Source organism: Cupressus sempervirens, chromosome 7 (genome assembly GCF_028749045.1).
Source record: "Cupressus sempervirens isolate cs-2001-9-10 chromosome 7, ASM2874904v1, whole genome shotgun sequence".
In the NCBI taxonomy this organism is placed as follows: domain Eukaryota; kingdom Viridiplantae; phylum Streptophyta; class Pinopsida; order Cupressales; family Cupressaceae; genus Cupressus; species Cupressus sempervirens.
The window spans coordinates 549,532,001-549,555,497 of record NC_143124.1 but is presented as its reverse complement, the minus strand read 5'-3'; the positions used below and the strand labels follow the sequence as shown (position 1 = coordinate 549,555,497).

General features: G+C 35.9%; 1 protein-coding gene across 2 annotated transcripts in view; it reads left to right on the top strand.

Moving 5' to 3' along the window:
* The window catches only part of TOP3A (topoisomerase 3alpha), a 346,811-nt gene that overhangs the window by 268,781 nt on the left and 54,533 nt on the right, over positions 1-23,497 (top strand). For both annotated transcript variants that reach the window (XM_089791990.1, XM_089791991.1), the window contains 2 exons: positions 17,406-17,484; positions 17,650-17,721. In XM_089791990.1, the coding sequence (XP_089648116.1) occupies positions 17,406-17,484; positions 17,650-17,721 (151 nt within the window). The remainder of the gene's footprint in view (positions 1-17,405; positions 17,485-17,649; positions 17,722-23,497) is intronic.

The following is a 23,497-nucleotide window of genomic DNA, read 5'->3' as shown; positions in this document are numbered from 1 at the left end:
CCATTTGCAGTAGTTTGGCATCATTGTTGGATGTAAGCTCCTTGGAACTGCATTGGATATATTATTTGGCTTTATAAATCAGAAATCTGTCTGGTACGATTTATAGCAATTCTGATTTGGCTCTATGCTCTTATTTATTTTCAGTCTCCTCTCATGTTTATTGTTCATTATTCATTACTATTGTGAAAACTATCAAAAAACACAAAACAAAAAACAAAACCTTCTGCAACTTCTGTCTATTCTCAAAGACCATCAAAGAAATCACAGGAAAATATAGTTTATTAATTTAAAAACTACAGCAGATCAGCAAGGGCATCCATCAGGGATCTTTCATAAACTGATATCTCTTCTATGTTGCTCCTGCTGTCTTGCAGAAGGGTTGCCTGATGCAACTGTTGTATAGGCTGGCAATCTCTCTAATACTTGTTTTCGGCCTCCAACTTTACAATCCTCTCGTTTGCCTTCCTCAACCTTTCTCTAATTGAAACCATGCCTTCTTGGATCTCCTCACATTCTATGTCATCTGCTATTTTTCCCAAGTTATGCTCTACTATCTAATACTCCTGGGCTACAATCTCATCCACTGCCTTACCAACCTCTGGTATAGCAATCTGGGCTTTTCGGTGACCCTCATCATCTCTCCTGATTACCTTTGCCATCGTTTTTGCAATTTGTTTATGTCTTTCACTATCTTCCTTTTCCAAAAACCCTTGAATATCTTCAACTATTTGGACAGTCACCACCTCGCCTCTTGGCATAAGCATTTTCCTTAACCATAGTGGTGCAGTGCATCTCCCCAAATCTGGGTTCGGTTTTACTTGCAAAGCATCACCAATGGCCTCAAGCACCTGGCTTACTTCCTCAATATCAATTGGTCTAACCTCTTCTTCACTAGTGACTGTCATATCATCTCCATATTGGTTATTCGAGAGAGGAGAGTATTCGGTACTATTACTGTAACCACTTGATTCTAAATCAGGGCTCACCTCTGCCGCGACCCTTTGTCCACTTGTATTAACCCTTGGCTCCTAGCCTCAATTATGCTCTCCCTTGACGGTGCTTCATTCTATCTCTTTGCTAGAGGCTCCCGATGTTCTTTGCTTTTCTCAACCTCCAAATTTCTCTTCTTGCTCTTAACTACTCTTTGTTGTTGGCTATTAGCCCCACCTTTCTATCCGATTAACTTTGCTGGAACTTCTTTCTTCGGTTTCATCTTCTCATAAGTAAGGCGTACCTTTCGACTTTGTAATTGCCTTAAGTTCTCATTGTACCATGACTTAGTGTGTAGATCAATTGTCCTTGTAACTGTCTCTAAGGAAGGATCTGATGATCATCCCAATCCACTGGACCCAATTTTGTTCCATCCACTGTATCATAATCTTCTCTTAGCACATTTTCATCATTTTCCAGTTGATCGGGAATATCAAGGCCTCTCCATCTGATTGCCCTCATCATGCCCATTGACAACCTTGAGAAAGCTAGCTTCCTCACATGAAAGTCATCTTGTGCAATGGCCCAAAAATCTAATATATTAGGAATATGTCTAATTGTGTTTTCGTGAGATGCCTTGATAAGACCATTAGGATCGAATCCCTATCTTGCTCTATACCATCCTAGATGATACCGTTTTAATTCCTCCTCCATAGCTACAAAGGCAATAGGATTGGGGCAAGTATCATTGCCTATTGCAAATGAGAAGGTAATCCCTGTCTCACCTTTAAGTTTCATCATCTTGTCATAATGCTCAAGTTGCCTGGCCATCTCCATTAAAACTATTTTGTCGGGTGGGTACCTTGGAAGTCTCTTGGGACAAGCTGTACTTCCTGCCACTCTGATATATGTGAATTACGGAAATTGGATGAACTAACTCTCATGCTTCTTAACTTTTGCTTCCACTTTCGATGAGAGCCTCCTAGCAAGTGTCCCTTGTAATATTCGTATCGTCTTCACAACAAAGGCGTCATAAAACATCTTATAATATTTGGTGTTGTGAAAATGAAGCTGTGGATAACACATGCACCAAACATTACCCCGACATATTGCCAATCACTCCTAAGGCCTTAAGTCTAGGATGTTCATATAGTCTTGCAATCAGATAGAAAAGGTAGGACCCCATGTAGAATTGCTTTTGAATTTGTATTGTCCTTAGTTGCAACTCTAAATTTTCACTTATAATTTTAGCCCAATCAAACTTTCTCCTTCCATTGTCAATTTCATCAATAAAATAGTACATCCAGTTCTTGAATTGTATACTTTGAGCAACACTCGTGATTCGGCTGAGAAACACAATAAGGTCACCATACTCTGATTTGAAATCTGACTTGGTGAGCTTTGACAACTTGGTAACTCCCTTCTTGTCTTCATGTAACCAATTCTGCTTTAAATGAATGAAGTAGGCATCTTGATTATCCTGAAAGAACTTGGTTGTTTGATCCATCATTACCATTGTCATGCTTTTATGCTGGGGAATATTGAATACTTCTTCGACCACTTGTCCGTTGATGTTAGCCAACACTCTCTTCCCTTCATCAAAAACGATGGACCTAGTCACACTATCAAACTGGGATGCACACTCCATTACCAATTTTGGACAAGGCAAGGTAGGAGGGAAAGCTGCTGCATGTACAATTCCACTCTTATAGATCTTCTTCACCATTGGGGGATTGTCCTTACTTCAATCTATCATTCAACTGTATCATGTTCACTGTACTGATATTGGTGTCACTTATTCACCTCATTTTCGAGAAGAAGGTGGTCTTAGGTATCATGTCTTCCTTTTTTTTTTGGTATTTCTTCTCGTTGGGTTTTTGCTTGTACTAACATCCACCATCTTAAACATTTATTTCTACCTCTTCGCTCTAAATGATATGGACTACACTTATAAATCTTCCAACTTCTTTCTATTGATAGATTCTAACTTATTTCTGCCTCTCCAAATCCTATCTCTACACTTATAATCGCCTCTCCAGCCTACAGGTGGAACTACCACTTAATTTTGCCTTTTCGTTACCTTAGGATGGACTACACTTATATCTCCCAATTTCAATCCTAGGGTGGTCTAGCTTATTTCTGCCTCTCCAAATGTCCTATCATGAAATCTACACTTATATCTCCCAACTTCAGCCTATCAATAGAGATGTTGAAGTGGTGGATGAATAGTGCAAGAAGAAGATAAGGAAAACGAACCAAGCATGAACAAGGAATAAAATCTGCCTTTAAAACCAATCTTCACCTCTAAAGATGAATGAAAATCTTACCTTAAATCTGCCTTTTACCAACAATCGGGCCTCTTCAAATTCAAATCTGATCTTAGAAATTTCAGTCCTCCAAAATGTGATGCCTCTTCTGTCACCTCTTCTGCATGTTCATCAGAAAATTGCAAATCAATGGGGGTTGAGTACTCTTCTTTTTCAAGGTCCCCTATTAGATGATTTTGGTCTGTTGGAAATTCATCATACATAGTTTTGCATTGGTTTTTTGTAAGGATATCATGAGCTAATTTAAGGTACTTCATTTTTGCGAAATCGGTCTTGTTTTGGAGTTTTGGATGGAACTCGATGAAATCATTGAAGGCTAATTCTTTTTGAATCTTCGGAGGAAGTTTTTTGTGCTCATCATACATATCAAAAACCTCTGTTTTGAAATACCATTTTTGGTTTTCATTTTGTTGAATGACTGATGAAGCATCTTCATTCTTTTCCCAAATATTCTCCAAGTTTAAAGAAGTTGCTCTCTTTTCTAGTTTTGCTTCATAGTTCCACATTTTCATTATATCTGATTTCTGATAAAAGGTTCATTTCAAGGTCTTTAAAATCCCATGGATTTTTTTCCGATGGCTTTTCTTGTCCCTGTATAGATGTAATGGTTCTAGTCAAAATATCTGAAAGAAAAAGTCTCTTGCCCATGTTTTACCTTTTGGACCAATTATATGGTCCAGTTGATTTTTGAATAGTTCATCCGATGTCTTCAATCCTCAAATGTAAATAACTTGCCAACTGTGTCATCTTAGACTTCTTGCTAGTTACATGACTTGCTAGACTCGTAACACCCACTTCTCTCTGTTATGTATGCCCTTCCTGTAACTATCCCACCCTTTTTCAAAGCTTCTGCCACTAAAAAAATTGGAAACCCGTCAAGTATGGACAGGTTACAATCCTTGCCTTATTCCGCATAGAATGGTCGTTGGACAGGATAGATTATTCTTTCCTTCTTTGCAGATGTGTTGGTTACTTTGATGTCCTTTCGTCAAAACAATCACCATCCTTCCACAATATAATTATTAAATAATCATTAATATCAGTAAAATGAGTGAGACCCACTATTGATAATGTTTATTGTGATGTCCCTGCTCAAATCTGATCTCAAAGTGCTGATACGGAACTCAAGGAATATCATCAAACAATTCACTTGCAACCTCCCAGCTTGCTGGTTTATGTGGTTAGACTGATATGTTATTTGGAAATTGACTAATGAACGCTTCCAATGCTTGAAAACAACTCTAGTATGCATAAACAATTACTTAGATGCATTTACAACTTCCCTTTTATGCACTTCAATGCTTTCTATATGCAAATTATTCATCTTCAGCCACTTGACATTATGTCAGACAGTTGGCATTCAAGGGATCTATGACTGTTATAAATTTCAGTTTGCTCCAGCACTTGTGACTGCAAGTATTGCTTGAAGTTCACTTCTAAATGACTCTATCAAACACCTAGGATGCTTATGCAAGTCTTTTATATACTTTCTATGCATAATAATGAATTCTAACATCAAACTAACCACCTACAGCCAAGTGACTTTTCGTCATACAATTGGCATACATCCTCATAAAATATTCAAATGATCATTACAATAATATATAACTCCCAAAGGATGACACTTAATTTGAAATGCTATCTTTCCTATAATGATGACAATGAAAAGATGGCAAGACTCTTGGCTTACATCCGCAAGAATAATGCTTAAATCTGATACAAACTTTCACTTACAGCTATACCTTCTAATATGCATCTAAATGATAAGAAAAATGCATCGAATATCCAAAGGAACCTGATTGTAGATGGCTGTAATAATTTTCACCAATGCTGCCTTTCCGCTTTGCTTTTTCGGATTTGCTTTTTCGCTTTGCTTTTTCGAATTTTCTTTTGCGCTTTGCTTTTTCGGACTGCTTTTTTGGACTACTTTTTCGGATCTGCTTTTTCGGATCTATATTTTTCTCAATGTAGCACAAATAAAAGATTGAAGTATCTTCCTCCTAGCTGCAATAATTCAAGTGATATTTCACACCTTCAAAATTGCGTACCAATTGAGAGTTTTTGTTCTCAATGGCCAATTGTGACTACTGCAAAAACCCTAGGCTTCACAATGCACATCAACAAACATCAACATCAATAACAACAAATCTGTCTACTCAGAATGAAGCCCAGGATGCCTATTTATTCTTTGTTCTCCACTTTCTCTAGAAACTTCTAGAACATTATTTTATTTATTAAGTGACTTTATAAAATATTTTATAATTCAAATCATTTTATTAAATTAATTAAATATAAAGTTACCTTTTAATATTTGTTTATTTGATAACTTTATAAATAATTAACTTAATACCACTTATTTATTTAATTAAAATAATTAATTAGTCATCCTCATAAAATATTCATTATTTTGGACATCTTAATTTATTAAATTAATTAAATCAAATTACCTCCAAAAAGGGGACATGACATTTATTGCACATCAACAATATTAAAAATGATATTTGTAGATTTTATTGTTTCCTGCCAACATACACTGACAATGTAATGCTCAATTCCAAAGCTATCGAAATTTTTCTTCCAATTGTCACACTTGTAATTGGTAGATTGTTTGATTCATAACTATGCCTATATGACATCTTCCAGAAAAAAATAAAAACTCTAGCGATGAGGACACATATTATGTTTCTAGCATATGTGTTCAGTAGATAGTGTTGAGAATTGTATCTCAGCCTTGCAAGCTTTTTCCAGAAAACTCTAGAATTCTTTTAGAAAATCTTAGAATTTGTTTGTAGTAGTTTTCCACGTTTATGAGTTGGACAAAAGTGTATGAGTTGTTAAAAATGTGTCTAGTCCCTAGAACAATGTAGAAGTGCTATTTTTAGAATGTAAACAACTCATTATATGACTTCTATGGGGGTCTAAACTAGAGGACAAAATTATGGACGAATATGGTATTCTTGGAGTTACAAATTACAAGTGGGTAACATGTGGCGTGGTTGTTTTTTCGATGGTTTTGGCCCATGTTTTTGTAAAACCACAAATGGTTTCCAAGTGGCAAATCACTATAAAAGAAGGGCTTGGGGAGGTGTTTGAATCATCGAGTTCAGTTTCCGAGATTGGTGCTAGAAGGAGTCTCTTTGAGTCTGAGTCCGAGTTTGAGTTGTAGTGATGCACTCCTACAAGAACTTGCATTGCAAGTGTATTGTAATCTTCTAGATTTGAGAATACATTATGCGAGTTTTGGAGGGCGGGGTTTTTCTCCTATAAGGGTTTCCCTATGTTAATCATTGTGTTATGCATTCATTATTATTTTTATTATGTTATTATGCATTTCTTGAGATCTCTGCAATAGTTAGTTGAATTTGCATAATCGTCCCCTCAAAGATTAGTGTAGGAAGTGATCCCATGCACCTTAGCTTCCTTACAAGTGGTATCAGAGCCTGACCAGTTTTGGATCTATTTATTGGGTACAAGGTTTTTTGAGCTAATCAAGGTTTGAGTGGGAGCTTGTGCAGAGGTTTTTATTTCTGTGTTGCAGGATTGCAAACATTTGGGAGAATTGATGTAGAGAAGTTTTCTCGCACAAACTTTGAAATGTGGAAGCTAAAGATGGAAGATCTATTGATTGATCAGGATCCATGGGATGCAGTCGATGAAAAGAAGTTGAGGCCCACAAATCCAACTTCAGCCGCAGAGCGTGATGTGAGAGATAGAAAAGCTAAAAGTCTCATCAGATTGTGTCTTGCATACTCTATACCATAGTTTAAAAACTTGATATCGGCAATATCTCGGCCGACCCTAAAATTTTGACAAACTTGGAATCGGAAAAAACTCGGCAATAAATCGACACTTTTATCGAACATTTGAAAATATAAATTTTCTTAAAATATGCTTAAAAACGTATACATACACCAAATTTGTAGAATATATAATAATTTGAAAATTGAGATATCCACCATATATCATTCAAAGTTTTAAGTTTTACAGTAATTTATACTTATAGCAAGAGGAACTTAGTCGATTAATCATTAACATACTACTAGAATCGTATACCAAAAAACAAGTAGAACATCTGAATATAAATAAGTTCGATACATAGAAGTCAAACTCTACAAAACTACTATTTTTGAATACATATTAAGTTCAAGTCTCAATATCAATGAAAATTGAAAGTAGCAATCATAAATTACGTCTACAAGTAAAACTCAAAAGAGATCCTTGTTGTTGGGTGGGTGGTGTTGAAGTAGTTGCTGTGGCAACATCCTCAACAGGTGCTCTAATAGGTCCCTCACACTCGACAAAAGCCTCTGATGGATGACCAAGCTCATATTCTTCCTCATGTGCTGCCTTATTTGCATCCCACTCATCTACTTCTCTCTCAAACTCAACGAGCTGCTCATCTATCAGTAAAGGTTCACCAACATCTACATCCTCTCCATCAGGAGGAGCAATCCAATCGGTTGAGTATGGATCAATGTGATCCAAGTCTAGTGCTTCATATGAAGCTTGCCCTTTCACCTTCTTCTCGTGAAAGAGAAGGTTGTACTTCACGTAAACCAAGTCATTCAGGCGCTTTTGAGTCAACCTATTACATTTCTTTGTGTGTATGTTTTGAAAAGTACTCCAATTTCTCTCGCAGCCAGAAGCACTACAAGGTTGTGATAAAATTCGGATGGCAAGCTTTTGAAGATTAGGCGTTGTGACACCATAATCTTTCCACCACAGATCTGCAAGGATTAAAAAAACCATTTATGATGTGGTGAAATTTCCAATAAACTTCACGAGCGAAATGAACGGTATGATAAAACTAAACATGTTCTTTTTTACCTGGCTGCAAGGTGTATCTCCTACATTTGCAATCAGGAGAAGAAAACAATGGCCCCTCTTCCCTCTTGTAGCTCTGCAACTCATCAAGTATGAGGTCTCGGAGGTCCGTATCAGCAACCAATCTTTGAATACATGTGTCCAAACCCAAGCCAATTTGAACTCTGCATCGGCTTTAAAAGTGTTGGATAAATAGTACTTGGGGTTCAAGAAGTAGGCAGCTGCATGAATGTGTTGGTAGAGTTGTTAGTTCCACCTACGATCAATGATGTTCCATATGGGTTTATATTTGGTCTCATTTGACCTATAGAAGTGTTGAATGGCCTCTTTTGCACTATCCATGGCTTCATATAGAAACCCCATGGGGTTTTTATCCCCATCCACAATTTGTAGAACTTTCATCAACGGTTCTGATACCTAGACATAATAAAACATACAAAATTCAGTCAAGGAAAATATCTCAAAATTGAACATTAAATCATCAATGAATACTTGAAAACTTACTTTGAGTGTATTTGCCATTACCTTTTCAAAGCTACCATCAAACACAATCCTCACAATCTTCTCTGCTTTAGGCTTCCTAGCATAAGGGCTCTCTAACCATTTCTTATCAAGAAGCATGCGCTTGAGGTTTAGCAATGTCTCAGATATGCTTTGCAAGTTTAGAAAATTAGTAGTAGAGCGTGTGACCCCTGCTCGTACAAAATCCTTACCACTAGTGTGCTCTCTCATAATACTCAAGACCCATGTATGATTGTAGATGTACTTAGCAATATTCCTTCCATCTTCAACCACCTTCTCCACCCAGCTCAGTTTCCCTAGATCCTTAAGAAGCAAGTCAAGACAATGGGCAACACAAGGGCTCCAAAGTAATGTGGGATGTCTCTCTATGAGAAGTCTACCAACAGCCACATATGCAGCTGCATTATCTTTCACAATCTGGATGACATTAGCCACTCTCACTTCTATTACCACCTCATCCAACATGTTACACAAATTTTCTGCATTTTTTACTTGATTAGAGGTATCAATTGATTTTAGAAATACCAACTGCCCCCTTGAAGCAACTATAAAGTTGATGAGCGTCCTATTCCTGCCATCTGTCCACCCATCAGATATAATAGTGCAACCTTTCTATTCCCAAACTTTTCTTTGCTCTTCTACAAGCTGGTGAATATTTTTTACCTCGTCCTGTAACAATGGCCCCCTCACCTCATAGGGAGTTAGGGGCTTGAACCCCTTACTAGACAAAGAAATGGAAGTTACCACTTGATCCCAATACAGATTGCATTAAAAATTGAAGAGAATATCATTGCGGATCCAAAATCTTGTAATTGCCACCTTTGTCTTCTCATGCATCTCTTTGTTCCATGTAGTGCCTGGCAAGTCAGGTTGAGCACCAGGAGTGTTAAGTGGAACCCAAAAGTTTGCAAGAGACCCACTTGTACTTCCTAATCCTCGTATCCGTGGCCCAATAGAAGAAGAACTCTCTCCACCTATTTCTGATCCTGTAGAACTAAAAGTCGCCATTGGGGCTGCCATGGCCTCAAAAGTTCTCATGTTTTTTCTACCTTACTTTGTGCATATTTTTGTAGGCTTGTCAAAGCCTTTCATGTAACCTCTTCCAGACATTCTTCACATAGTGTAATATCATTGCATGGAATCTTCGCAAGATGGTATTTCAATCAACCTATCCCTATAGTCATTTTCTTATTGCAATGGATACATTCGACATGTCCACTGATTACCCTCGGGATCCCATGTTTCTGTAAAGGATCCTTAGCTCTGCCACCACCAGTCATCTGTTTCTATAGATATGTCACTGCCACTCGAAATCTGCGCTCTGCAAGTATAAGAATGAACAATCAAATATAAGATAAGACTGATATCAAACATAATTTGCAACAATATGAATATATAGAATTTAATGATTTGTAATCCAACTTTTATCAAAAGGAGGGTGAGATCTACTATCCAACTGTTCGAGTTTAAAATAAATTGGAATTAGTCTATAAGCAAAATAAAATAGAATAAGTATCCAACTGTTATTTACTAATATTAAAAGTTTAAAACTATCCAACTTTTATTCACCTTGTTGATAATTAAGGGACATTTATATTAACATTAATAGTTCTTTCTAATTTTGTTATATTGTTATTTACTGATATTAAATTTAAAACTATCCTAATTGTGTTTAAAACTGGAATCATACTAAATTATTAATAGTAATTTACTAATTAGTATTACATTATAAATAATAATATTATATATATAATATATATATAAAATACTAATAGTATTACATTATAAATAATATAATATAAATATATATAAAAAATGCTAATAGTATACTATATTACAGAAAATTAAGAAATTAAAATACAGTTTTATACACTATATATAGTTTTATACACAAATGATTAACAAGTTACAATATATATTAATTTTTTTTTAAAAATTAAAATATATTTCATATACCTGCGATTCGCTAAGAGTGGAGTCTGCAAGAAAAGTCTTGACTCTCGAAATCTGCAAGCATAGGTCGAATGCAATTGGAGGTTGAATGCAATTGCAGTTGCAGAAAGGCTACTGCTGCAGGAGGTCATGACCACTGATTACCAAACACCTCTGGAGGAAGTCGTTTTTGCGTGAAAATCAAACGCCACTGGGAGTGAAGATATAAAATGATGTAAACCTAAATTTTTTGACCTAAAATCCCAACGACCAGTCAACGCAATTTTCAACGGGTTTTTTGCCAATTTTTGGGTTTAACACGCGATTTATTTCGTATTTGTCACCGCGGGTTTTTTCCATTTATCGTGCCGATATATGCAGCGATATACTCGACTGCTGGAAATTCCTTCGATATACTGTGGGTTTGGCAATATAACGCTGATTTTTCAAACCATGCTCTTGATGATTGGAGGTGTATATTTGCTTTGAATGCTAATATTGATGAACCAAAACTGAAGAAGAGGCTCTTGGTATGAATGATTCAGAGTCCTAGAATATAGCCATGGAAGAAGAGATGGCAGCTCTTAAGAGGAATGACACATGGGACCTTGTACCATTGCCCGAAGGACGGAATCCTGTTGGTTCTAAATGGGTGTTCAAAAGGAAGATGGGTTCAGATGGAAGCATTGAGAAGTATAAAGCACGATTGGTTGCAAAAGGTTACTCCCAAGTTGCAAAGATTGATTATGGTGAAATTTTTTCTCCTGTAGCAAAAATGACATCCGTTCGATTTTTACTTTCTATTGCAGCAGCTTATGATCTAGAAGTTGAGCAGATGGATGTGAAGACAACTTTCTTTCATGGAGATTTGGAGGAAGAAATTTATATGACACAGACAGAGCACTTTGTGGTGAAAGGTAAAAGTCATTTGGTCTGTAAATTGAAGAAATCCTTGTATGGTTTAAAACAAAGTCCTAGGATGTGGTACTAGAAGTTTGATACATATGTATTGAGTTTGAGATTATTGCGATCCAAATCTGATCACTATATATACTATAAGTCTAATGGTGATTATTTCCTAATTATTGCCTTATATGTTGATGACATGTTGTTTATTGGCAAAGGAAAAGGTTTGATTGCAGAATTAAAATCTCAGCTCTCAGAAAAGTTTGAAATGAAAAATCTTGGTGCAATAAGGTACATTCTGGTAATGGAGATTATAAAAGATAGATAAAACAGAAAGCTTTGGCTAGGCCAAAGTAAGTATGTTGGTAATAGTCTAAGAAGATTCATAGACCATTGAGTGTTCCTATTACTATGGGAACAAAGCTTTCTAGCTCACAATGTCCTTCATCCCCATTGGAGATGGAAGAGATGAGTTGAGTATCGTATCAGAGTGTTGTTGGAAGTTTGATGTATGCTATGGTTTGTACAAGACCAAACATTGCCCAAGCAGTGGGACTACTTTCCCATTATATGTCTAATTGAGGAAGAGCACATTAGGATGCAGTAAAAAGAGTTTTTAGATACTTGCCAGGTATCTCAAAGTGTTCAGCCTGTACCAGCTCTGATACCACTGTATTATCCCAAACCGGATATTTACTGATCTCTCTTTTAATCATATAATTAGAAATAAAACTTTGCAAATAGTTTCCAGCACATTTGAAAACTAGTAGAAATTCCAATAGGGATTTATTCAACTTTTCTCAGATATAACATTCAAACTCAGATACAGGCAAAATGGAATACAATGCTATAATAAAACCCGAGGAATTCTCCACAAGAATATAATCCGTTGTTTCACAATAACATTCAAGATGTCGAGCATATAACCATGAGTTACTGTCATCAGCCATGATTAATGTATTCTTTCTTTATAAAACATATGCTTATATTTGTTTAATTATTTGAGTTAATACTTTAAATATAACACTATTGTTAAATTATATCAATCAATAGCAAAAGGTGTTGATCATTCATCTCTCTTAATTATATTACAAATATTCTACTAATCCAAAATACACTAATCAATTAACTATAAATGCTTTTCAAATAAATAAGTGACCAATATTATAATGATTGTCATCAGGGGCACAGTAATATACAAACTGTGAAGGAAAATCAACACCTTCTCTTAGTAAAAGAATGATTTCTTGTTAACAATCCAACAATTGCATTTGTCCCAAATTATAGTGAGTATTGAATATTGAATGAGAAGTGATGAATATGTTGGTGGATAGGAATACTCATCAGTAAGTCTAAATCAGAGAAAATTGCTTATTATATTATGAAATTGAATCATTGGTGCAAGGTTCTAAATATATATGTTTCTACAATAGTTAAATTTATGGTTCGATTAACTTTTTCTAACGGTGATGGATTCTATCCAATATTGGCATCATACGCTGCCGCAATTGTCATATTTATATTGATTATAAATTAAATGGTAGTTCCAGTAAACCTTAACAAATATTAAAGAACATGGATCTAATTAACAAACATAACATTCGATAACAATGATAAAACATCATATATTAGGGCACAACTGCTTGCTCATATCTGTCCAAGTGATATTTATTAGGTTTAGGTTAATTGCGAAAGGGAAAACCAAGTCAAAGCAAGCTGTCCGAATTGCATAAGTTTGCGCCCGAGTATAGTCATCATACCACTGCGCCCAAGGTACAGCCAAGTCCCACAACCTTGCACAAGGACTGAACGTCAGTTACGGACCGAGTGCACAGTACGTCGGATCTGTCACTCAGAGTACCAAAGTACTAATAGGTACAAAGTCTATCAACTCGTTGGGTTATATTGGAAATTTCATTAATGGCCAACGTATGAATATATATACATTGCTCTATTCAATATTTTAGAATGTAGTTATAGTTAAATGGAAAGTGATCAATGAAATTAAAATAGAACAAAGCGATTAATATTAGTTTCTGCATAAGGAATAAACATTAAATGATATTGGAAATTTCATTAAAGATCGATACATGATACGAGTTATTTTATATATATATATATATATATGAATATGTGGAGTATAAATAAATATTGAAGTAAAGGGTACATGTATAGTATATTAAGATATATTCCTAAGGAATTAAGATAGCATTAGGAATGTATTTCAATTATAGTACATAGGAGTCTATTCTCGTCCACTTTCTGATATCTTAAGATTAGGAGTTTGTGGAGGGAGAGGCAGAGTAATTTCGGGCACATGATGGATATCCTCTAGGGAACCGCTTGTAGTCTGTTTCACGCGCCCTTTGGCACTGTAAGTTTTCCATCTTATGATGATCATAATAAGGAGAGAGAAGATTCCTGTGTCCTATATGAAGAAATCTTCCAAATAATCATGTTCATTAGATTAAACACTCATCTCCTCAAACACACTAATAATAATGATAGTCACAGGTTTACTAAAATTTGGACGATTCCCTAACTTATGCCTAAGTTTTGAATTTTAGGTCAAGGGGTTAAAAAAAGGGATCATCACAGTTAAAAACGAGTAAGATAAAACCAGCAAATTATTATAACTCCTTAAAATACGTTATTGCATTTTACAACAGCAATACAATAACCAGTACAAAAATCCAATCTTAAATACAGATTAACAGTTAGATTGGAATGCTAGAATAAGAACTTGTAAGCATGAATGAAACACCTGCATTGATGTTTCCCGAGACAATGGGTTTGCATCCATTGTTTGCCAGCACGAGGGGCTACGTCCTCAAACTAGCTGAAAACTGAAGCTTTTTGAAAACTCTCACAAGAGAGAAAACTGATTTGAATCATAAAATCAAGCATACCAAAAGGAAGGGGTCTCTTCTCTTTTTATTCTCACAAAGGTGACCCTTCAACTTCCTTTCTAGGTTTTTTGTCTTATCTCTCCTCGTCCTCTTGTGACCACTTGGAATGTTAATTTGACCTTTAATAATAAATTTTCAGCTCATATAGTCGAACTTAATATTGTAAATACCTCCCTTCTTAATATTCCCAATGTCCCCAAAAAGAAGGGACATTACACGAGTGTCCCACCAACAACATGGAAATAAAGAAGTACGTTAGAGGAAAATTTCAAATGGCCATGTGGTCCCTCAACATGGGTCAGAAGAAGACACATTATATTAATGTTATCAATCATTCTAAGGAGCATGGGGATCAATCATATCTGGGGTCAGCTATTAATAACAAGGCTAGGATGTTAATTGCCCAATTGAGGATGGAACACATCATCTCAGATGCAAGACCGGTAGATGGGAGAAGCCTAAAGAGGAGTGGGAGGAGAGGATCTATAGATTCTATGAAAGGGGGGTGGTTGAGATGGAACATCACTTTCTTACTGATTGCAAGGCATATGAGGATATTCGGGCCCAATACAAGGTCATCTTAAAGGATAACATAAGCTTACTTAGTATGTTCAAGGATGATAAGATACGATAGACTGCTGGTTTGATTGTCAAGATCCATAGCAAGAGGTTGGATTTGGAAAGGAATCAGGATCAGTGATATCTAATTTGTGGTCCCTTAGACCGATGGTCTCGTGGACATCATTAAAATCCTTAATTCATTTACTCAAATCTGATTTATTTACTCCCCAAGCTTCCATGTTTGCTACCACATGTGAGACCATCCTTGCACCAGCCATGTTGCCTTCCCATTGTCTCCTATTTCGACACATCTTCATTCCCAGCATTAATGTTTCTTGTGCTTACCTTCTAAAATGAAAGTTTTTTTGGCTAGTCTCCCAATTATATTATGTTTCACATTCCCGTGAAGTTCTTGAATACTTGACTTAGTCAGCTAAGTTTATTTTGGCCAAATATTAATGTTTATACTTTTAGTTTATATAAATAAGAAGTAAAACAAATATTTATCAAAATTCTTTTGCCTATCATTATTAAATGCATCAGATTTACTCATTAGAGATTTATGACTCATTTTATATTACTTTAGATCTTTATTTGATTTGCTCAATAATTATATTTAGAAATTAGTTAAATACTTAGTTTTAAATTTGAAATTGTATATTTGCAATGTTTTTGATAATTGTTTGAATTCAACTTCTAAGGAATTTCTTGGTTAATTCTTTAGCATTAAAAAGTTATTGCAAAATGATGAAATAATCTCCTTAGGAAAGAATCATTCTATTTAAATAACATCTAAAATAAAAATTTCTAAATGTACTAATAAATAAATAAAAATGATTCCCGAAATTTAAAAATCAATTTCATTAAATAATCGCAAAAATATTAAAAGTAAATTACGTCTAAAAATAAATTGAATATGCACGAAACATTTAGATAAATTACCTCTAAGAAAATAAAGCTTGATGATAAGAAGGTAACATAACATACTTATCAAGTTATCTTTAGGTATATAGGAATTTGCAAAAGGGTGAGCTATAGGCGGTTGTGACAGTAATCAGTAGCTAACATGGAAAAGTAAACACCCACCCGCCTCCCCCCCACAAAAAAAGAGGAAAAAAAAATAACATTGTATTTTGAGTAGATATGTTATTGTTGACTTCTTGTTATCTGATAATTTATTCTTAGGACAGCTTTGTCCTTCTAGGTGATATTTAAACAAGTTAATATCTCCTCCACTATATTTTATTTTGCAAAACATATTAACTTCTTTTTCTTTTGTAGGGATGACATGTTTCCAAGCCCTATCCTTTTTAGCTGGGTTTGCATTTGGTTTGCCACTATTTCCAGGCTTATACATTATGCTGCTATTTATCAGAAATGAAAAAAATCAATATCTACAAATTCTACACATTATAATTAATTTTAAAAAAATTAAAAGAAAGAGAAAACGAAACTAGGGTTTCTTACTTTTTCCATCAACATAAAATGAAACAAAACTAAAACAAATGTACAATAAAATGGAAATGTGAAAAGGGAAAAACTGTAACACACTTCTTCAAATTTGCTCCAAAAATGAAGAAATGCATTTTAACTTTTTAGAGGCCTCCTCCAAATCCTTCTTTTAAATCCTTTAGATGCATGAATGCAAGCTACTAACTTACTCAAACAATCAACAGTTACTATCTCCTCTTCAATCAGTTTGCCGGTTTGTGCTTCAACGCCTCAATATTTTTCCTCAAATGCCTCTTTTCCTCTCCTTGTGTTTGCAAACTATAAAATGTGTGTTTTTTTTGGGTTGGGAGATGTTTAGAAACATAAAATGAAAAAGTTACAACAATTTTTTTTTTTTAAAGCTGGGCTGTTGGGGTAGAGTCCTAGGGTTGGTACTCAGCGAGTTTGCTGAGTCTGCCCAGATTCAGTCAGACTTGGCTGAGTCTGAGTCTTCGGCTTTGCAGACTTGGCAAGTTGGCTTGGCCCTGGACTCATCGAGTTTGGGCAAGAGTCATAAAGTTTTGTAACAATTCTCTTAACCATATTACATTTCTTATTCTTAGTTCCAATTGTGGTCTTAAGAAAAATTATAAGAGTATCCCCAAAAGGGATATTTCATTTGGTTTTTTATGCATGAGCAACATTGACTTGGATCATGAATAGCACAATTTATAATAATGCAAGGCATTGTGCAGCAAAATCAGTTCAAAGTATTTCTCAACCAGAATATGTTTCATGGGAAAAATAGCCTGCTTATTGCATTTCCAGCTAGTATTAGTGACAAGAACCGAGTAAATTTTGGTGTTTATTACTTAGCCTTGTGAAAAAATAGAATATCTATTCAATTAAAATAGCTATAGTAGAGAAATTATACTTGTCTCTATGAACTTATGAAGTATAAATTTTGTGATGTGCATGATATTTAAAATATAACTCCATAAATTTGATATTAGAACTTAGTTTGCCTCTAATTTCACTGAGCATTTGTAACTTTTTTTCACAGTGTAGAAATGTTGTATGGTTGCCAGTATCAATATCTGAAGCTGTGGTGACTAATCAATCTTGTAACACTTGCATACCAGGTATTTTCTTAGAAAATATTATAACATCAACATTAGGTTTTCTTTCTTTCGCATAACACAGATACCTCAAGAGAACATGGTTTATCTTTAAATAAAGCTGTCAGATGATACACTTTTTTCAATTTTGAGTTCTTTTAAACTTTTGAAAACTACTACCTTGTGCAGATCACATTTTTAAAATCCAGTTTAAATTTCGACGATTGGAAATACCAGCTCAGTATAGCACAGAACATTTGGGTACAAATCGTTTTCCAAATAACTGTAGTTTTCCAATATAGTTATAATTTGTCTTTGGTAGTAAAATATGTTTGCTGAAAGGACACCTGCATATCATTTTTTATAAATATTTCTATTGACGTTATAGTTGAACCTGATCAGCTGGTTTGATCAGAAAATCATAAGACAAAAGTAGCCTATATTAAGAATGAATGGATCTTGTCAATATATTCATAAAATAGTAACATGGCAAGAGGGCCATATGATTAACCCAATTCATTACCTTGGTTTGATTGATAATCTTATTATGTAATCAACATTTTTTAAATGTATCAATGCAAGCTGTCAGAAAATCAACAAATCATTCGGAATTCTTCTACTACTAATTGTTTTTGCTTCATTGATGTATATATCAGTCATCTGTCTATTCTTTATTTTTCATTACATGGTATTTGAGCTCAGCTAGAGCTTCAAGATCAAGGAAATGCAGGCCTAGAAATGGCTACATAATCATGGATTGAAGGATCGGCATTAACATTGTAAAAGAGCCAAAAAGATTGGTATGACAGATGATACAGAATTTGCCAATTTTAGAAAATCACACAAGGATTTATTGTTGAAATTTTTATTTTTTTTAATGGAAAGTTGTGCATTTTATAAATCATGAACTGTACTTGAACAAAATTGTGTATCATTATTAGTGCAAAAATTGTGTTCAGCATTTTAGGAGGAAATTGCTGAGTCCGGATTGCGTGAAAATTATAAATGGTAGCAGAAATAAACCATTGCGAATCTTACATGACATTGCACCATACTTTTTCTCAAGGATTTTTGAATTTTTTCTTCGGCATATGAATTCATTTCATTTTTATGGGTTTTGATTGACATTTTAAAAATAATTGTTCCTTAATTTTAACACATGTTAAAATTCAGTGCTCAACAATAATCAAATGAAAGTGAAGTACACATTTTTATTGCATTCAGCTTATGTTTCAACTACTAAATCATATTTCATTCAGAATGAAAAAATAGAGAAAAATGTCCTTGTATTTTTCATCATTATAGATACAATTCTATTTACAAAACTGAAAAGAAATGAATGTTGAAAGTAAATACTTTCACACAATTGGCCATGAGAGTGGCCCCTAGTGTACTGATACATGTCTCTATTCTATGAAAATGCATAATATAAAAGAAGAAAATAGACTAAGAGAGGGTAATAGGGCACTAGTCAGTGCCTGTAATGACTGGTTGTGTTGCATTCTTCCACTCCTGCTTGTTCGCTGCCTCGAGCCACGTTCCCTCCAAATTCTACATTCATGGAAAAAGTGTTAGATCGAACAGATCTAAGCAATGACGAAGTCTCTCACGTCATATATAACTATTCATACTACTGTCATGCTATGCATCTTCATAGAATAAGAACATATACCAGCAGAAACAGAAGCAAACAATCACATCAAATGTTTGATTACTAACATGTTTGTTTCCTATGTAGCATTCTATTTCTAACAGGGACGTAGATATAACCGCAGGCTCCCACAAAGGTTATTGAGCCCGGCATACCTATTAGAGATAGGACTAATAGAGCTGATCAAGAATTACACAGTAAAGTAGAAAAGGGACATACATTCATGAAACCTTCTGCTTTCAAGAAATACTACATTAAGAAAAGTACAAGAGAAGGAAAGCATCAAAGGGACAAGTTATCCTAACTTGAAACTTTTTTGTTTTACGTAAACAAGTGAAGAGGTTATGAAAGCTGTGTTAGCCAATTGGATGGGTCCGGCGGTGTTTCTGTAGCCGATGGAATGATGTCCGGCGGTGTTTTTGTATTTTGTAGCCCACGGGGTGATGTCCGGCGGTGTTTCTGTATTCTGTAGCCGACGTCGTCAATAAATAATTTGTAGCGGATGTAATGTTGTGGCCGACAGACTCCTTCGGGAAGGTTCGGCAGTAGTATTTATATCCCGTCTGGGATGATTGTAAATCATCATTCAACTACTATTGCGAATATAATTCTGCTGTTCGTGTTCATTGTCTGTATGCATTCATTTTCTTTACCTGTATGGTAAACATTTGGTGCCGTTGTCGGGGAATCTGGAAGGTAGGAGGAATGAAGATTAATGCCAAATCAGCTTAACAAGGATCGGAATAAGGCGAAGGGAAAAGATGGAATCCGTACTGCGGAGGAGAATTTAATTTTGGCACAGCAAGCCAAATGCCAACGGAGATTTCAGAAGATTGCCGATGGAAATCGAAGCGCGGAGGAATTGTTGGAGGAGACTCAGCAGCGGGTGGAATTGGTGGAAGAAGCACGAGAGGAGTTCTTGAATTTGTGTTCGCCGAGGGAAGAAAATTCAGATGAAAGAGCATCAACTCACACGGCTCGCAGTGTCGAGGAAGCACGAGCGTGGAGTGACCTCTTCGTCTGGGATAGACTTCCGCGGGAAACAATTTCAGAGGATCCTTCTTCTTCACCAAGGTTCGCAGCTGTCGACACCTCTGGTGCGGAAGTGCAAACTGCCGGTGCGGGAGTGCAGACTGCCGGTATGGGAGTTCAGACTGCCGGTGTGGGAGTGCCGACCACCGGTGTGGGAGTTCAGACTGCCGGTGTGGGAGTGCCGACCGCTAGTGTGGGAGTGCCGATTGCCGGTGTAGGAGTGCAGACCTCCGGTGTGACAGTGCAAACCTCCAGTGTTGTGATGGCGGGACCCAAAGAGAAGTTGCCGAAATTTGAAGGCGATGGTACAGCCGACCCCATCCGACATTGTAAGACATGTGAGACGATTTGGCGGGCAAATGGAATCACAGATGTCGACGAATGGGCCAAACAATTTCCGGCAACCCTACAGGGTGTCGCGATTGATTAGTTTTCGGATATGGATCCACAGAAGCTAGATACTTGGGATAAGATTAAAAAGGAGTTCCTGGCGGAATTTAAACTCTTACGGGACGATAATGAAATCGTAGCAGAGATTTTCAATACAAAACAGGGCAAGCACGAAACTGTCTGCGTCTACGCTAGGAGATTAAAAGACTTAATAAACAAAATGGAAAGCAAGCCGACAGATGGATTGCAGAAAAGGTGGTTTGTGGACGGCCTACGCTCGCAGTTGCGGAGGAAAATGAAAATTGTGCCACCGTCGTCATATGTGGATGCTTATAACAAAGCATTGGACCTTGAAAGTGCGCACAAGACAAAGAAGAAAACTAGCTCCTTTGACTCTGATGACGACGAACTTGCCAGAGATGATAGCAACAACGACGAAAGTAGCAGTAAGAAAGTTCGGGCCCTACAGAAGGATATGGTTCGCATGATGAAGGAGTTTAAAAACATGCAGAAGGAGCCAAAAGGCAGTGAACTGTGGTGCACGGAGTGTAAGACCAACGGTCATACTAAAGGATCATGTCCAAAGAACCAATTTTGTGACATCTGTCAAATCATGGGCCATTCGACAAAGGATTATCCCTTTAACATGAAGACAAGAGGATCTCCGCAGGTGCTTCTTATGCAGCAAGCTTCCCCGTCGGGTAGTAACGAAAATGCAAACATTGATGGTGCCACATCCGGAGGGTACAAGAATAATAGCAGAGGGCAAAATAACAATGCAAACAATAACAATAATAATGGGAGCCAAAGTCGAACTCAGTATGATGCAAACGGACGACCAATCGTTCAATGCCGAGCATGTAATTTGTGGGGTCATTTTGCGTGGGATTGTATAGTGGCAAACACACCGAAATTATTATGTAGATGGTGCGGACCCGGCGATCACGAAGATTCCAAGTGTCCAAAGTTTGGAGTAAACTTGATCACTGTCGGCACAGATGTAGAGGAGGTTCTAACAATTACACGGAGGCAAGCGGAGGAAAAAAGAAAATTGGGGGAAATGCAGGTAGAAATTGGAAAGGCATCGTCGGCAGGGACATCTCAGTTGAAGGACATCACCGACACCTTGGCAAAGACCTTCGCATATGTCATGTCCCCATTTGGAGGCAATTTGATTTAATTAATTTAATTAATTAGGTTGTCCAAAATAATGAATATTTTATGAGGATGACTAATTATTAAGTTATCAAATAAATAAATATTAAAAGGTAACTTTATATTTAATTAATTTAATAAAGTTACTTGAATTATAAAATATTTTTTATAAAGTCACTTAATAGATAAAATAAAATAATGTTTTAGAAGTTTCTGGAGAAAGTGGAGAAAAAGAATAAATAGGTACCCCAGGCTTCATTCTAATCATCTAGATTTGTTGTTGTTGATGTTGATGTTTGTTGATGTGCATTGTGGAGCCTAGGGTTTCTGCAATAGTCACAACTAGCCATTGAGAACGAAAACTCTCAATTGGTACGCAATTTTGAGGGTGTGAAATATCACTTGAATTATTGCAGCTGGGAGGAAGATACTTTAGTCTTCTATTTGTGCTACATTGAGAAAATATATTTGTGGCCATTGAGAACAAAAACTCTCAATTGGTACACGATTTTGAGGGTGTGAAATATCACTTGAATTATTGCAGCTGGGAGGAAGATACTTCAGTCTTCTATTTGTGCTACTTTGAGAAAAAAATATTTGAGTACAAAAAGCAAGCCGAAAAAGCAGTTCGAAAATGTAGGTCGAAAAAGCAGTTCGAAAAAGCAGGCCGAAAAAGCAGTCCGAAAAAAGCAGGCCGAAAAAGCAGAACCGAAAAAAGCAGGCTGAAAAAAGTAGGTCCGGAAAAGCAATCAAAAAAAAAAAAAAAAAGCAATCCGAAAAAGCAAATTCGAAAAAGCAAATTCGAAAAAGCAAAGAAAATTATTACAACCATCTACAATTAGGGGCGGCAGCTAGAGAGGCACGACTTGGGCATTTGAGGAGGTTATTTTCTGTTCAGTGGTATTGCAATACATCTATTCTCTAAGGCGACTACATATGCTAGGTTTGATGTGTATTTTCATAGTTGCCTTTCACTATAGAGTGCTGTTGTAATTGTCATTTCTTATCAGACCTATCATTCATTAATAGATACATCATTCATTTTTACATTCCTCACAATGGTATCAGCAATCCATGGCTTTAGTTGTATTTAATCATGCATGTGATTAGCGTACCGCTGTAGGGGAGTATTGAAGTTAGATATTTAGTGTTGCATTAATTTTCATTGGCAGCTGTAGGTGCATATTACTTTACCAGCAATCATCATATTTTGATATCTTTGTAAATGCCAAGAGTCTTGGCTAACTTAGTATGAATATTGTATTGGATACTCATTCTCAATTAAGGAGATACAATTGCTGGTCATTAATAGTTGTCTTTGAGCGTTAATATATCATTTTTAATCAGCCAGTTAGCTTGCATACCAACTGTTTGTTAAAATACCAGTTGGTTGTAGGTGATCATTTTCATCATTAGAACTCATATATGCATTCACTATTGCCAAAATTAGTTGCATATTTATGTTAGGTCATTGTTTAGACAATTTGGAGTCTTTTGTAAGCATTCTCTTTGAGGCAAATCCAAACAAGAATCACTGCAACAATTTGAAAAGTTATATCAGTCAGAGGACCCTTGCTTGCAAAGTGTTTGACGAAATGTCAAACAATTGAAGTATAAAGATTTTTGGTGTTGGAAGAAGTTATAACCTATTGGGGTTATTACAACAGAACAAAATATTGTACGACAGATCTTACAAACGGAGATATTGGTAAAGATAAGTGACCTCCTTCTCACAATGCCCCAGTTACGGACGGCCATTCTGAATCATACACCATTTTCAAAAGCAACGAAGGACACAGGAAGGGACAG